We start from the raw sequence: 16215 nt of genomic DNA, 5'->3' as shown, positions 1-16215 counted from the left end.
TGCTTTAGTCTCTTGTTTTACAATAATACTGCTATATTATTTGAGGGTGTAGTTTCATTGAAATAGTGAATCCTACAGATGACTTATATTTTACATTAAGTAACTGAAATACTTCAAGATGAAATAATATAGCCTGCAAATTATTGAGTTAATATATTTATGCATCAGATCAGTTTTTTCTTTAAGAAGAGGAAACTATGAACATGCTTTTAAATTTTATTTTAACTTGTCTATATTTATTTTTCATTAATTCTCCTTTCATGATGGAATATATCTTCACCAACAGTGTTTTAGCTGAATAAAGGCATGACACTATGCAGCTGAATAAATTGTAAAGAAAAATATTAGCAAAGATAAAATGTAGAAAGATGCAACAGTCTGTTGAATGAAGCCACTGTCCTATATAGTCCAGTATTCTGTCAGATGCATTCCAGAAACTTACAAACATGGACAGTTATAATACTAAGCCTAAAATTATTCCTTCGTGTGGCAAACATTAACAGAATATTCTATAGACTAGTAAAAATTAAAAACCTATTATATTTATATTGTGAAATGAATTTGATGGCACCAATATATTAAAGGTTATTTCTATCTTATAATCACCAATTCATACATTGTCGTATTAAGCAAATAAGATGTTCCTCTATGTCATAAAGCAATGTAAGTTTTCTCAACTAGATTGGCTAATCATAAGATTTATTTACTCAGCTATAAAAAAAATTGATGAACATGTCTGTAGAGTCTATAATGTACTATGCTTTGCAGTCCTATTCTGGCATCCAATATACTTCATTTTGACTTCCTCATAAATATGTTTCTGATTTTAGCTTAAATTGGGGAATTTAGGTAGTAGACTGTTGAAGAATTATCTAATTTTCTAAAAATGAATTTTAATTATATGTATGTTAATTTAAACTGTCTTCTCAGTATATGGGCATGTATTTATGCAGGTGATATCTGGTTAGAAAAGGCTTACTTTTTAGAATCAGAAATTCTAACCAGATATTAGATTCTGGCTGTCAGCATTCAGATGCTCTAACAATATTGTCTGGAGCTTATGAAAGCTAAACTCAAGCAATATTTACAGAAATCTAAGGTTGTGCACCTTAGGTGGTATACTTGGAATGGCAAGAGATTACAATAATTTAGAGGTGAATAAAATTAAACCTTATTTAGAATACAATTTATTCCCCATATAGCTTTTCTAGTAGATCAAGGTATACAACAAAATGTGATAGACATGCACTTAGCATTTGGCTTAAGCAGTAAAATCAAAGGCAAATGACATAGGAAGCATAAATAATTTAGGTTTTTTAAAATCCATGTTGATTCTTCATCATGGCACACATTTATCGTTGGATTAGATGATTGAAAGGTATACAGAAATAAAAAAGTAGCAGTGGTTTAATTTGCAACTTTGTATAGAAGATATATTCATAAACACATTTTCTGAATATATAATTTATATATTCTTTCAGTTACATATAGGATAACAGAAAAATTACCTAGCATTTGACATTTTATCTATATTTTGAATGCCAAAATTTTTGACTATCAATTCAACATTCAAAATTATTGACAATGTCATATACTACTAATTTGCCATAAATATAATAGAGAATATTAAGTTCTGCAGTGTTTTATATGCCTTGTCTCTTGTCCTGCTATCATATATATGCCACACAAGGAGATAGTCTGAAATCCATAAGCAAAAGTTCACTTCCCAGAATGAAATTTTCTTCTCCCTTCATTATTACATAACATATATAGATAGTTCCAGATTCAAAGAATCTTTCAAACCTGGAATTCTTCACATTAGATTGAAGAATTAAATCTATGATTTGATTTCTTCCATATTATAAAATAAAAATGCTTGTAATAATTATATTATTATTTTAAAGCAATATGCAGTTTATCTATTAAGATAACTTGTGTTGTCATTTATGTCATTTCATGTCTTTCATCAATGGCCTTATTTCAATATTCACTGTGCAACATCAATACATGTTCCACACATCTTTATCAAATTCAATATTGCAAAATATTAACAGGAATATTTGATATTACCTTTTACCATTAAAAGTAATTGTTCCTTTTATTTATATATCTACATCATACATATTTACAAACAAGCCAAACATCTCTACCAAATTGCTTCTATAGTAACTCTCAAACTTTTATAAAAAGGTATCCTTCAATGAACAATTTTCTTTCCACTTCATTGGTGGTTCAAATAGTACAGTATATCTACCCTTCTATACGAGGTACAGATCAGTATATATTGAAGTGATTTGCAGGGGATCAAAATTTCTTCAGCAATACTAGTAATGACGAATTCAATCTTCTCAAATTACAGTGCTGAATATAAAAAGCATGAAGTGATGTGGATTTATATTTATGTAAGGAAGAAGTATGCCATATATTCAAGTCCCGATTTTAATTTAATTCCAAGGAAATGACTTCCTTGACTTCCAGCAAGGTCTGACTGTTGAATCTCAGGATTCTCTATGAAACAAAATTAGTTCTTCAGATCTGATATTTGTTCGTTGCTGCTCTATCCCCAATTGTTCAGTCAGTACTTTCAGAGAGGTGCGCCTTCCACTCTTGGTTTAAAAACATTTGATTTTGCTTCCAGTAATTTTGCCAACGTACTAATTTCACCATACAGACAGGGCCACTCACCATAATACCAGCATAATTTCCCAGATATAATACACACATTGTTTAAATATATTGGATGTAGACAACTATCAAAACAAGACTAGGTGAGACTTGCTTTTCTATTTATAGACCATTAAAATGCTTACCACCTATATAAACATTATCATTTTGGCATATACAAGATCGGCATATACAAGAGAAGAATAAGACGTAAAACCGTACTTAATACACTTTAAAACAGTTTCCCACGAACCAGAGTAAAAGTCAGACAAATCTCTCCAAGCATATAGGAGGTTATCGTCATGACAACTACTAGAAGGATGCTCATAGCAAGACAAATACCACCCTTACTTTATTTACAGCGTGAAGCTGTACTCGCCCTCCCTGCCTACCCGGGAGAGGCGTAATGCCACTCGCTGCCCTACACACAACGCTTCCTTGCCCGATTTGAAAAAGCGTGCGTTCTTCCCTGCTAAGGACGGACCCAATCCCGGTTCCGGCCTGCTCCGAGTCTCGGGGTTCAGTCCCATCAGGAGAAGGGCAGCTTATATAATAATAGCGGCTTCCGGCCCTGCTCTGTTGGCCTCCCGTCCCGCAGCCCCCTTCCAAAAGTCGAGGGAGAGGCCGGAGGGGAGGCCCTCCGAAAACAGAGCTGGGTCAGGCACCGAGAGAGGAGATTGTGACGCCGGCCCGGCAGCTTCGGCTCTTACTACAACAGCAGCAGCAGGAGCAACAAAAGAAGTAGCAAGCGCCGGCGGAGGAGCGAGACCGGGACTGTGACTCAGAAAAGAGGGAGCGGGCGAAGGGTCCGGTAGTCAGAACCACTATTTCGGGAGTGGGTGAGCAGGGAGGGCCGGCGGCGGGGCAGAGTGAGGGGCAGAGATCGCTACTTACTCTCGTCAGGCAGCTGATCCAACTCCGCCATCTTGAAGGAGCCGCGCCGCTTTTTCAAAGGCTGCCTGTCGCGGTGCATTGTGGGGGAGGAGACGGAGTCCTCTCGCTTTCGCCTGACTGGAGGGAGGAGGAGGCGGGACGTGCGCGAGTCGCTTGCTTCACCCGGGCTCTACGAAGGCTCGGGCGGGAACGCGGCTGTCTCGTGCTGCTCTCTTCGGCGCAGAAAATGCAAAAGTTGTTGCATTTTCACGACAGCTGTACTGTTATCTTTCCACAAGGCGACAGGAGACGAGTTGGGGAAAATGGAGCGCTGCATGCAGCGATGGGTTCAGTTCGTCTGTGAGTGGCTCCATCACTGGAGGTTGGACACTAATTTGTTCGGAATGGTATAAATCAGGTCTCTAGAAAAGTGCAGAGAAGAGCAACCAGGATGATTAGGGGACTGGAGACTAAAACATATGATGAACGGTTACAGGAACTGGGCATGCTAGTCTAGTGAAGAGTAGGACCTGGGGAGACATAATAGCAGTGTTCCAATATTTTAGAGAGGAGGCGGGTCAAGCTATTTTCCAAGGCCAGATAAGGAATAATGGATGGAAACTGAACAAGGAGAGATTCAACATGGAAATGAGAAATTTTTTGACAGTGAGAAAATCAACCAATGGAACAGTTTGCCTTCAGAAGTTATGGGAGCTTCATCACCTGAGACTTTGAAGAAGAAATTGGACTGCCATTTGTCAGAAATGGTGTAAGGTCTCCCTCCTGGTTGGACTACGTAGATGACCTGCAAAGTTCCTTCCAACTCTGTTAATCTGTAATCAGGTCTCCTGCTCAGGAAGCGGGTTGGAAGACCTCCAAGGCCTCTTCCAACTCTGTATTCTGGACAGCAGATTGTATAGGTTGTCACCGACTTACAATGGTTTGTTTAGGGACTGTTCAATGTTACAATGGCACTAAAAAGTGACCGGTTTTCATGCTTCTGACCTTTGCAGCATCGCCATGGTGACGTGATCAAAATTCAGATGCTTGGCAACTGACTCAAATTTATGACAGTTGCAGTGTCCTGTCATCATGTGGACAACCTTCTGATGAGCAGAATCAATGGGGAAGCTGGATTCATTTAACAACCATGTTACTAACATAACAACTGCAACGAATCACTTAACTGGCAAGAAATGGGGTAAAACTCACTTAACAAATGTCTCACTTAGCAACAGAAATTTTGGACTCAATTGTAGTTGTAAGTTGAGAGCTACCTGTATTTACAAATACTGTTCTGCTTGCACAAAGGGTTCTCAGTGGGGTATTACTCTTGGGCAAATACAGAGCAATACCATGGCATCAACTTAGTAATAATTTCTTAATGTTTAATGTTCTACTCAAGTGAACTGAGCAGTAACAATGGTATCTTATTACAACTTTTTTTTTGCAAAGATGTCATAAATACATAATGGCTCCATTTGACAAAGAATTGGCCTACAATACCTTTGAACAGTAATTCCTGTATATAGACCACCAGAATTTGGCTTAGTGTTTATTTCGGCCCTCAACATTGCTACTGAAGATATGGCATAGGCATAACTAGCAATAAAATGGGGCAACTGGATTTTGCATGATTTTTATAAGTGATTTTTAGATGAGATCTGGCCATCAGATTAAACATCACTACAGATTGAAATATAAAAATCACAGACTTTATCATTTCAATTATTTCCATGTGCAAAAACAGATGTAGGTTATTGTGTTACATTAATTCATATATTACACATACACCTCTGGGTTAGATGATGTAACCTGGTATTGGCTATTGACAAGATAGAATACCATCTGCGAAAGATCTGGGATATGTGTGAGCTTGTTGATTCCAAAAAAGTAGTTGGGGTTCTAGGATATGTAAGCTCCACAATCTGTTGAGTAGATTCCTATTCCATTTGGCTAGTGAAAGTTGTCAGCATGAGAGGAAGCTGGATGCAGATGGTGGTTAATATGACCTTATGAGATGCCACCTGTCTTGAAGGGAACAATTTTGTGCCCTCTCCTCAATCACTCATCCTGGTTGTTTTAATTACCCCCCTCTCCAACTTCCCCTTAGGAAAGATTGATGAAGAAGTGATAGAGCAAGTAAAGAAGACATCATGAGAAACAGATTGTCTCAATTCTTTTCTTTCTAGTTTCAGGTCTGGTTATAGGATTAAGACTGCATTGATTATTTTGGTTGACCCGGGAGTGAGATATAGCAGTGGGAGTGAAATGCTTCTGATCCTGCTTGATTTCTTGACAGCCTTCACTACTACTGATCATAATATCCTTGTTCCAGTTCCAGTTTGTGAAGGGTAGAGGTCAAACTCTCAGGCTCTGTAATGTAGGGTGCATTGGGGAGTCTCTTCTGTTCAACATCTACATGAAACTACTGGTGGAAATCATCCCTTGGAAGGAGTTGCATTCCTGCATATAAATCATTCCTGCAACATGGATTTTCCCCTACATTCATGGCTCCTTCAGGAGCAGGTAAAGATGTGGTCAAAAGAACATGCACAGCTTCACTTTGTGCCAGTTACAGCTGTTCCTGAACTAGGAATTATTGTTGAGAAATCACTCTATCCTTGTTCACCTCAAGCTTGCTGTATAAGAGACTGACATCCATGCTGTCCTCTATAAATGAAAATGTCTTTAGTTATCTTTCCTGTATTTTAGAAAAGCATACATTGATTTAAAATTATTTAATTTGTTTAAGGATAGGATATATAGAGACATTAATTTTTTGTGGTGTAATATGGGTGTTATGAATACTGATAATTCAGAGCTACTGATAGCAATGCAGATTCTCATTATTGAAGCTAGATTAACTATGGATTTTGCATGAAGTTGCCTGAGATTACCATTTGGCAAATGCAGCATGAAGCTAATTATCTCTCCGAAAGGAGTGCTGATTTTTTATGTTGTAACATGTGTTACCTTCTGACCTCAGACAACCCTTTTTTGCCCTGTTAAGCTATAAAAAGCAGATTTATCCTCCCACTTATATCTTCCACAAGGACTGTTGACAAGAATCTGGTATTTTAAAGTAAAAAATATCTTGAAGAGAAAATGGGAAAAATGTGCTTCTTTGAGCTTTTACAGAAAAGTCGATATATAAATTTAATAATTAATAATCCTATGGTCTTTTCTGTCAGCATTACCAGAAGTAACTTGCCGTCATCTGGAACTTAAAGATCCCCTTGTCTAGAAAACTTCGGCATTCAAGTACTAATTAGTGTCAAAACTCCTAGCTATGCCAGCTGCTGAGGTGTAACTACATAGGTATATATCCACAAACAATTTGCAATAAAAAAGCAAGTATAGCTACACACAGTGAACTCTTCTTTTCAAGAGCAATAGAATGTAACCACCCAGCCATGTCAAAATAGCACTATGATCTTCAAGAACTCCCCCCTCCAAAGTTACATTCCAATTACCCTTTTAAAGTATATGTATGATGATGTATGAGCAAAGATCCTCGAATCTTTGCCTTATAACTTGTATAGATAGCTGAGTGTTGATCATCACTATATACTTCTCTTCCTATTAGGTCTTCTTATGTCTTCACAGTCATGTGAAGTGACAAAATTAAAGTACGTATGCTACCAGAATAAATCATGTGTGAGAAGAAAAATACTTTCTTTTATGGTTTACAATACAAGTTTGTTCTTAGAGCAGAAATGTTAGGATCTAATTAATCTATTAAAACACACAAGGGCTTGTGCTTTGAAGTCTTTGTTACATAATGATATTGATCTTTTATTTTTATCTTAAAGCATAGAAGTCTCTGGAAATTCAAGTTAGTTAAAACTTTCACGTTAACAGCTACTGGTGCCGTTTGCCAAAAGTAGCACTTTTCTTGCCAGGATGCTCAGTTTATTTATATTCAGATCATTACAAGTTACCAGCTACAGTTGAGCCATAAAAGTGGAAAACAGCAAGGTGTTACTGTCTTCTAATGAATTAAAATGATGCCTGTGCATTCATTATGTGGCTGGATGGGAAAAAAGTGGTTTGGCAAATAAGTATCAGCTTCTTCAGTGATATCGTTTGTCTGCCATTCACTGTTGACTGGCTATTAAGCAGTTAAGAAGTATACTTCCTTTGGAGTGTTGGTGACTAAATATCAAGTTTGGGATGCAAAGCCATAGTAGTCTAGTTCTCTGTGTTATAAAACTTACCCCAAGATAAAATTGTGCCCAAAGACTGGAAGCAACCAAAACATCATTCCCCCAGAGATAAGATTGGCACGCACATTGCTGTTCTCCAAGATCTTGAACATATGGTTTTGTCAGTGGCCTTTGGGACCCCATTTGGAATGAATCATGTGGATTGGTTGGTTCTGTTGCCGCCCTGGGGTGGGGTGATTGTGAATTTTTAATATTGTACATTACACAGACTGCGAGACTTGGGCAGCTACAGGTGAAACTCGAAAAATTAGAATATCATGCAAAAGTTCATTTATTTCAGTAATGCAACTTAAAAGGTGAAAATAATATATATGACTCATTACATGCAAAACAAGATAGTTCAAGCTGTGATTTGTCATAATTGTGATGATTATGGCGTACAGCTCATGAAAACCCCAAATCCACCATCTCAGAAAATTAGAATATTACATGCAATCAATAAAACAAGGATTGTACATAGAACAATATTGGACCTCTGAAAAGTATAAGCATGCATATGTACTTAGTACTTGGTTTGGGCCCCCTTTGCAGCAATTACTGCCTCAATGCGGCGTGGCATGGAAGCTATTAGCCTGTGGCATTGCTGAGGTGTTATGGAAGACCAGGATGCTTCAATAGTGGCCTTCAGCTTTTCTGCTTGTTCGGTCTCATGTCTCTCATCTTCTCTTGGCAATGCCCTATAGATTCTCTCTGGGGTTCAAGTCAGGCGAGTTTGCTGGCCAATCAAGCACAGTAATCCAAGTCATTGAACCAGGTTTTGGTGCTTTGGGCAGTGTGGGCAGCTGGAAAATGAAGTTAGCATCCCCATAAATCTCATTTGCAGAAGGAAGCATGAAGTGCTCCAAAATCTCCTGGTAGATGGCTGCGTTGACCCTGGTTTTAATGAAGCACAGTGGTCCAAAGTCCTGTTACTCAGTGGTCCAAAGTCCTCTTTTCTGATGAGAGCAATTTTTGCCAAAAGCACCAAAAGATGATTCAATGACCGTGGGATTACTGTGCTTGATTGGCCTCTCCATTCTTCCTCCATAGTCTGGGTCCTTGGTTTCCAAATGAGATGCAAATGTTGCATGAGCTGTACGCCATAATCATCACAATTATGACAAATCACGGTTTGAACTATCTTGTTTTGCATGTAATGAGTCTTATCTCATATATTAGTTTCACTTTTTAAGTTACATTACTGAAATAAATGAACTTTTGCACGATATTCTAATTTTTTGAGTTTCACCTGTATATTAATTTGTTTTATAAATAAAAAGGCCTAATTATTATTCTGGAGTCTGTTCGATATTGCAGTTGTATGATCTGTAAGCAACATGCAACCCACCAATGCCAGAGATGTCACTCAATGTTAGTTTGCAAAGCAGTGCAGATTTTGCGCAGTCCTTTCAAAGTGCTGTCTGGCAACATGCATCATCTCCATGTCATTCATTCATTACACTGGTGCATAAATTGTTAGTGCATCTATTGCTGGTGTACCATTTGTATTTCCCTTCTTGTTAACATTTTTGATCCAACTACATTGTTTCTCTCACCTAGTTTCTGGGGTACAGTATTTGTTAAGTTACTTCCCAGATTTTCCAGACCAGCTGTTTCTCTGTCCCATATTTCTTTCTGCTTGTTGATGGTAGGGTAGGCGTCCTACTCCTCCCATGATGCAGAATGCAAAGTACTCATTTTTAAATAAAGAAATAGTGCTATATAGAAACAGATTGCTATGGTAAGTTGTGGGTGTAGAAATGAAAGTTATTTCTTCTTCCTTTTCAACAAGTCTGCTAAAGATAGCAGGAAAGGAAGGAGGTGCACATATGTAAGAATGAAAGGCATCTGTGAGTACGTAAGAGGGATATGCATATTAGGGCTTTGCATCCTTCAAAAATAAGTGGAAAGAAATGCTTCAAAGCTCATGCAAACAACCGCACCTATCATTCATAAAACAGCTCTTCTAGTTTAGGCTTCTGCACAAGCTTGAAAGCATGGCAAGTCAAGTTAAAGTTAATGTGTTGGCGATACATCTTTTTTCAGGCTTACATAAAAGCCTGCCATTATTTTATTAAATGGTAGAGAGATGCTATGCTTGTGCTAGATTTGTAGCACTTTTTTTGAAGCACGTAGATTTCACATTTGCCTGAGTGCACTCACTTCCCAGCATGCATTACAAGAGCAGAGTGGATGGCAACTCCAAAAAGATTGTTCTTTCTACACACAATCATCTAACACAGTTGTTGACTGAGCAACAGGTTAGGATAGGCTCCACAAACATTACACTTGACTTCTAACTTTAAAACCTTATACAGAAGTACTGTATTTTGCCTACAAGGAAACTTTAGTAAGAAAGTAGCTTTTATTTTTACTTCAAAATAAACACATTAACATTTATTCAGAATACAAATTAAGAAAGATTTGAAAAACAAGAAAAAAGTATGTAAACAATTCTAAATTTATCTTCCCTGTATTTTTACTAAAGGTTTAATTCAAGGGTTATTGACTTCCCCTCCCTTTTTGGGGAGTGGGGGTTGCTGTTAGTTAAAGATGTACAATATGTTGAAACTAGAATAAGCCAAGAGGGGGAAGGAGAAGAAAAGGGGGGAGGGAGGGAAGCACAAATACAAAATTGCTCATAGCATTTTTCATCTAATCTTGCATATTTATCAAAAAAATAAAATAAAGGAGGGGCTCAAAAACATTTATATTAGTAATTTCAATAAGCTGATCTTCACCAGAGTGTTGTTTTATAGTTGAACTTTAATTTCAGCAGATACTTCAGTTTCACCTGAGCAATATCGTAGACAATGTATCTGAAGAAAGTAATGAATGAAGGAAAAAAGAAAGACATTTTTGCTGTGTTCTTTTGCATTGCAAAATAAAGTAGGAAGACATAACTAACGATCATTCTCCAAGCTCTCTCAGATTTCTAAAATGACTCAAGATTGGTGAGAATTCTAGGATTTTAGCCCCATACTCCTGAAAGGTAGCATACTGACAGATCAGTGGCACGAGAGTCTTAGAAAGGCACTTGTTAAAGTTCCTGATACTGTATTTTAAACCAAAGTATGGTCTCTGGATTACCACTAAACATAATTCAATATAGCATGCTGCAGAAGTCAACCTGAGAGTACTAAGATATGAGAACATCAGAAATTCCTCTCTCCTCTAGAGCCAGAATCAGCCCTCTCCTGTCCTCCAGTTACCACTTGAGAAGCATGGAGTATACCCAAATCCAGAACTCACTTAGTGAGCTCCTATGCCACTTAGTGAGCTCCTATGCCACTTAACTGAAGGCAACTATTACAGAGAACAGTATTAATTTCCTTTGACTGAGTGATCTATGGCATCACTATTTTATCATGTTTCGATAGTTTTCATTGCTTTTAGATATAAGATACTTATATCTTAAGATATTTAGAATTTTAGGAATAAGGGGCACGCAAATACATGGATAACTAAATAAAAAGTACAGGTTTTAAAACTCCAGCAAAGCCTGTACTTTCCCAGCATCTTCTAATTGTCAAGGACAATTAGGGAAAAAAAACAAAAAACATTTATCCCAGAACTGCAGAGGTAACTCACTGTTCATTCTGATGCTAAAAAGTCCAAATTCATTAAGGCTAACAGTATTCACCTGGCTAGAAGCAACCACTTTCAGGTATCCCCAATGGCTATTTACAGTATATTCTGTTCTAATATTGATCAAAGGATACTCATTATACATAAGACAAGTATTGCTAATTCCAGATGGAATTCCTTTTCCCAAAGGGACATCTGCACCATCAAGAGAAGCAGTGGCTGTGGGATCTGGGGCTGTTTTTCCCAAACCTAAATGGGAAACAAACAAATGACTGTAGTTAAATCTAATGCATTCACATGTATATTGAAAAACTGGAACTTATCTGATCTGAATTATAAAATCAGTTAATATAGCATGCAAAAGAATTATGGGGATCAAATAAGTTCCCACAATGTTTGGGTATTTAAGTTTAGAAAAAGATGACAAATAGAGATATATCATACATTTATATAAAATTATTCATAATAGGAAAGTATGAGCAGATTTTCCCTCTCCTATATCCAACATTAGAATTTAAGGGCCATCAACTGAAGATAAAATGGGGAGTTTAAGGTGTGATAAAATATCACATAGCTAAACTATGGAATTTGTTGCCATCAAATACTGATGGTGACAAACGTAGGCAGTTTTAAAGAAGGCTTGTACACAGTGGATTAAGGCTCACTGGTAACTTTCTCAATAGTATCATACTATCTTTAGTATCAAAACTAGTGTTTTAAAAAATGCAGAGATAGAAAACAGTGCTATCAGCCTCACCTCCTGCTTATGAACTGCACAGAGGTATTTGGTCAACCACTTTACAGTATGTTGGACTGTGGTTATAAGTAAATACAATATATTTAAATGCCTTGGAAAATAGTTTTTCTCACAATGCTGACAATTTTGAAATCTAATCAATTCAGCCAATATATCCAAGCCTTTGTTACTAAAATTCTGTTTGCACTTAAATAAATAAATCATTTATGAATTGCAAAGATTTCCATCTGTCCCTTTTCCCAGCTTGGTGACTTGCAAATGAGTTGGGACTGTAAACTCCCTTCTTCTTCAATCTGACATAGCAGAAGGACATCAGATTGGGAAAAGAAATCTTGTACATTTGGAGAGGAACTATTCAGTTATAATGCAAGCTGATGGGTATAGATCAGTTTTAAGATTATCATCATTTAGCACAAGCTATTTAGGACGGATTAGGGAAAAGAAATATTTTTAAATGGACAGTGCAATTCTACCTACTTTTTTAAAAAAGTATTTTTGCAAACTACGGGACTTGCTTCTTAGCAAGATTAGTATAGCAAGCTTAATAATGAAGTTCTATTATTTATTCAAATCTAGCCTTACCTTGGATCAACTTCTTTTTCTTTTTTGTCTAAAATATGTAGCATCCATGCTATATATAAGCTCTGATGTATAAATACTATTTTTCAATTTCAGTCATCTCATCAGTTTGGTTTCAGCTAAAATTATTAATCGAATGCCTTTTGAAGGGTGATGGTGGTATCTTAATATTGTATTAATCTGATTTAGACATTTCAGACATTTACATTTTCAGACATTTATTACGATTTATAGGCCGCCCTTCTCCCTGAGGGGACTCAGGGCGGCTTACAATCACGGGAAGGGGGTGCAATAATACAAGACAGACAGTGAGTAAACAAGATAGATAATAAAACACCAACTTGCATTCAAACAGTCAACCAACACTCGGGCGGGTAATTTAAAAACTTATCCCCAGGCCTGCTGGGAGAGCCAGGTCTTAAGGGCCGTGCGGAAGGTCTGGATGGTGGTGAGGGTACGAATCTCAACGGGGAGATCGTTCCACAGGGTCGGAGCTGCAACAGAAAAGGCTCTCCTCCGTGTAGTCGCCAGTCGACATTGACTGGCAGATGGAATCCGGAGGAGGCCCAATCTGTGCGATCTAATCGGTCGAAGGGAGGTAATCGGCAGAAGGCGGTCTCTCAAGTACCCAGATCCACTACCATGGAGTGCTTTAAAGGTGGTCATCAATACCCTGAAGCGCACCCGGAGATCGACAGGTAGCCAGTGCAGCTCGCGGAGGATAGGTGTAATGTGGGCGAACCGCGGTGCGCCCACTATCACTCGCGCGGCTGCATTCTGGACTAACTGCAGTCGCCGGATGCACTTCAAGGGCAACCCCATGTAGAGCCCATTGCAGTACTCCAGCCTAGAGATCACAAGGGCTCGAGTGACTGTTGTGAGTGCCTCCCGGTTCAGGTAGGGCCGTAACTGGCGGACCAGGCGAACCTGGGCAAATGCCCCCCTGGTCACAGCCGACAACTGATGGTTAAAAGTCAGCTGTGGATCCAGGAGGACTCCTAGATTACGGACCCTATCTGAGGGGTATAAAATTTGACCCCCCAGCCTGAGTGTTGGAATGTCAGCCAAATTGTTGGGAGGGAAACACAACAGCCACTCGGTCTTGTCCAGGTTGAGTACCAGTTTGTTAGCGCTCATCCAGTCCTTAACGGCCTCAAGGCCCCGGTTCATCACGTCCACCGCTTCATTGAGTTGGCACGGGGCGGACAGATACAGTTGTGTATCATCCGCATATTGATGGTATTTTATCCCGTGCCTCCGGATGATCTCGCCCAGCGGTTTCATGTAAATGTTAAATAGTAGGGGGGATAAGACCGAACCCTGCGGTACCCCATATGTTAGGGGCCTCAGGGACGATCTCTGCCCCCCGACCAACACCGACTGCGATCTGTCTGAGAGGTAGGAGGAGAACCACTGCAAAACAGTGCCTCCCACCCCCACCTCCCGCAGTCGTCGCAGAAGGATACCATGGTCGATGGTATCGAAAGCCGCTGAGAGGTCAAGGAGAACCAGGATGGACGCATGGCCTCCATCTCTGGCCCTCCAGAGATCATCGGTCAATGCGACCAAAGCGGTTTCAGTGCTGTAACCGGGTCTGAAGCCGGACTGGAAGGGGTCAAGATAGCTAGCTTCCTCCAAGGCCCGTTGAAGCTGGAAGGCCACCACCTTCTCGACAACCTTCCCAATAAAGGGGAGGTTGGAGACAGGACGATAGTTGTTTAAAATGGCTGGATCCAAGGATGGTTTCTTCAGGAGGGGTCTCACCACCGCCGTCTTAAGTGCCCCTCCCGAAGGGCCCCTCCCGAAGGGAGGCGGTCACGACCGCCTGGATCCAGCCATGTGTCACCTCCCTGCTGTTGGCAACCAGCCAGGAGGGACACGGGTCCAGAATACAGGTGGAGGCACTTACAGCTCGAATGGCCTTGTCCACATCCCCAGAGGCAACATCCTGGAACTCAACCCAGAGATGGTTTACCAAGTAATCCCCCTGTGTCTCGGCTGGATCTACGGCGGTGGAGTCCAAGTCCGAACGAAACCGAGCAACTTTGTCCGCCAAGAATTGGGCATAGTCCTCAGCCCTACCCTGCAAGGGGTCTCCCGCATCCCTCCTATTAAGGAGGGAGCGGGTGATCCTAAACAGGGCGGCTGGGTGTGACTCGGCGGACGCTACCAAGGCGGAGATATGCGTTCTTTTGGCAACTCTTAGTGCCCGGATGTAATCCTTGGTGCAGGTAGTCAAAAGTGCTCGGTTCTCCTCGGACTTATCGGACCTCCACAGGTGCTCTAGGCGTCTCCTCCGGCGCTTCTTCTCCCGGAGCTCCTCGGTGAACCAAGGAGGTCTCCGGGATCCGCTGACCCGGAGGGGCCGTAGTGGCGCAATCCAGTCAAGAGACTCCGACGCCGCCGAATGCCAGGCGGCAACCAGAGTCTCCGCCGAACTGTGGGCGAGGGTGTCGGGAATTACCCCAAGCTCCGTCTGGAACCTCAAAGGGTCCATAAGTCGCCTGGGGCGGAACCACCTGGTCGGTTCCTCCTCCCTACGGTGGGGGTTTGGCCTCCGGAGGTCAAGCCTCAGTAGGCAGTGGTCTGACCACGACAGGGGTATGATCTCATTACCCCTCAGACCAAGATCACGCATCCACTGCTCCGAGAGGAATACGAAGTCGAGCATGTGACCCGCTGTATGAGTTGGGCCCCGAATTACCTGGGTCAAGCCCATGGCTGTCATGGAAGCCATGGACTCCTGCGCCCCATCAGAGCGTTCACCGAGCGATGGCAAGTTAAAGTCCCCCAGAACTATAAGCCTGGGGAGCTCAACTGCCAGCTCGGCTACTGACTCGAGGAGCGAGGGGAGGGATGCTGCAACGCAGTTGGGAGGCAGGTACGTTAGCAGCAAACCCACTTGACCCTTGAGGTCCAACTTTATCAGCAGGGACTCACACCCGGCAAGCTCCGGAGCAGGGACCCTACGAGGTAACAGAGACTCCCGGATAATAATAGCCACACCGCCACCCCTTCCCTGGGCTCTCGGCTGATGAAGCACCTGAAATCCCTCTGGGCACATCTCTACAAGGGGGACTCCTCCTTCTGTGCCCAGCCAGGTTTCAGTAATACATGCCAGGTCTGCCCTCTCGTCAACAATTAAGTCCCGGACGAGGGGAGCTTTGTGAACAACAGACCTGGCATTTAGCAACAGCAGCCTGAGACCAGGGTCCTGACTACTCGCGCCATCTGGTCTTGGAGTGGGACTCATAGGGCCGGAAGGAGGGATCTCTGTAATGTAGCGAACCCTCCTTCCCCGGTAATGGCTTGCCCTAAAGTCCCCGCCATATCTGCCCCTCCCTGTTATGACCGCAATGCTCCGACCCTCTCCCGTGGCCATAGTCCCCCCGACCACCCCGGTGACCCCCGCAAACCCCGGCAGGTCCTCCGAGTCAATCATACCCAAGCTCTCACACAAGCAGTCCTCACGAGTAATTAAAAAACACAGATTACAACAATAATGATAATAAAAGTGAGATCATTCACACCATCCCAGACAATCCC

The 16215-nt window shown here is 40.9% G+C and overlaps 2 protein-coding genes across 3 annotated transcripts in view; both read right to left on the bottom strand.

Moving 5' to 3' along the window:
• Positions 1-3637, bottom strand: part of LIN9 (lin-9 DREAM MuvB core complex component) — a 28441-nt gene extending 24804 nt beyond the window's left edge. For both annotated transcript variants that reach the window (XM_032214800.1, XM_032214801.1), the window contains exon 1: positions 3559-3637. In XM_032214800.1, coding sequence (XP_032070691.1) covers positions 3559-3637 — 79 coding nt within the window. The remainder of the gene's footprint in view (positions 1-3558) is intronic.
• Positions 3638-10087: 6450 nt separating this feature from the next.
• Positions 10088-16215, bottom strand: part of PARP1 (poly(ADP-ribose) polymerase 1) — a 48791-nt gene continuing 42663 nt past the window's right edge. Inside the window, exons 22-23 of the mRNA XM_032216345.1 lie at positions 11468-11582; positions 10088-10564 (exon numbers count right to left, since the gene is read on the bottom strand). Coding sequence (XP_032072236.1) covers positions 10483-10564; positions 11468-11582 — 197 coding nt within the window. The 3' untranslated portion in view covers positions 10088-10482. The remainder of the gene's footprint in view (positions 10565-11467; positions 11583-16215) is intronic.

Source organism: Thamnophis elegans, chromosome 4 (genome assembly GCF_009769535.1).
Source record: "Thamnophis elegans isolate rThaEle1 chromosome 4, rThaEle1.pri, whole genome shotgun sequence".
Classification (NCBI taxonomy): Eukaryota; Metazoa; Chordata; class Lepidosauria; order Squamata; family Colubridae; genus Thamnophis; species Thamnophis elegans.
This window is presented reverse-complemented; position numbering and strand designations above follow the sequence as displayed.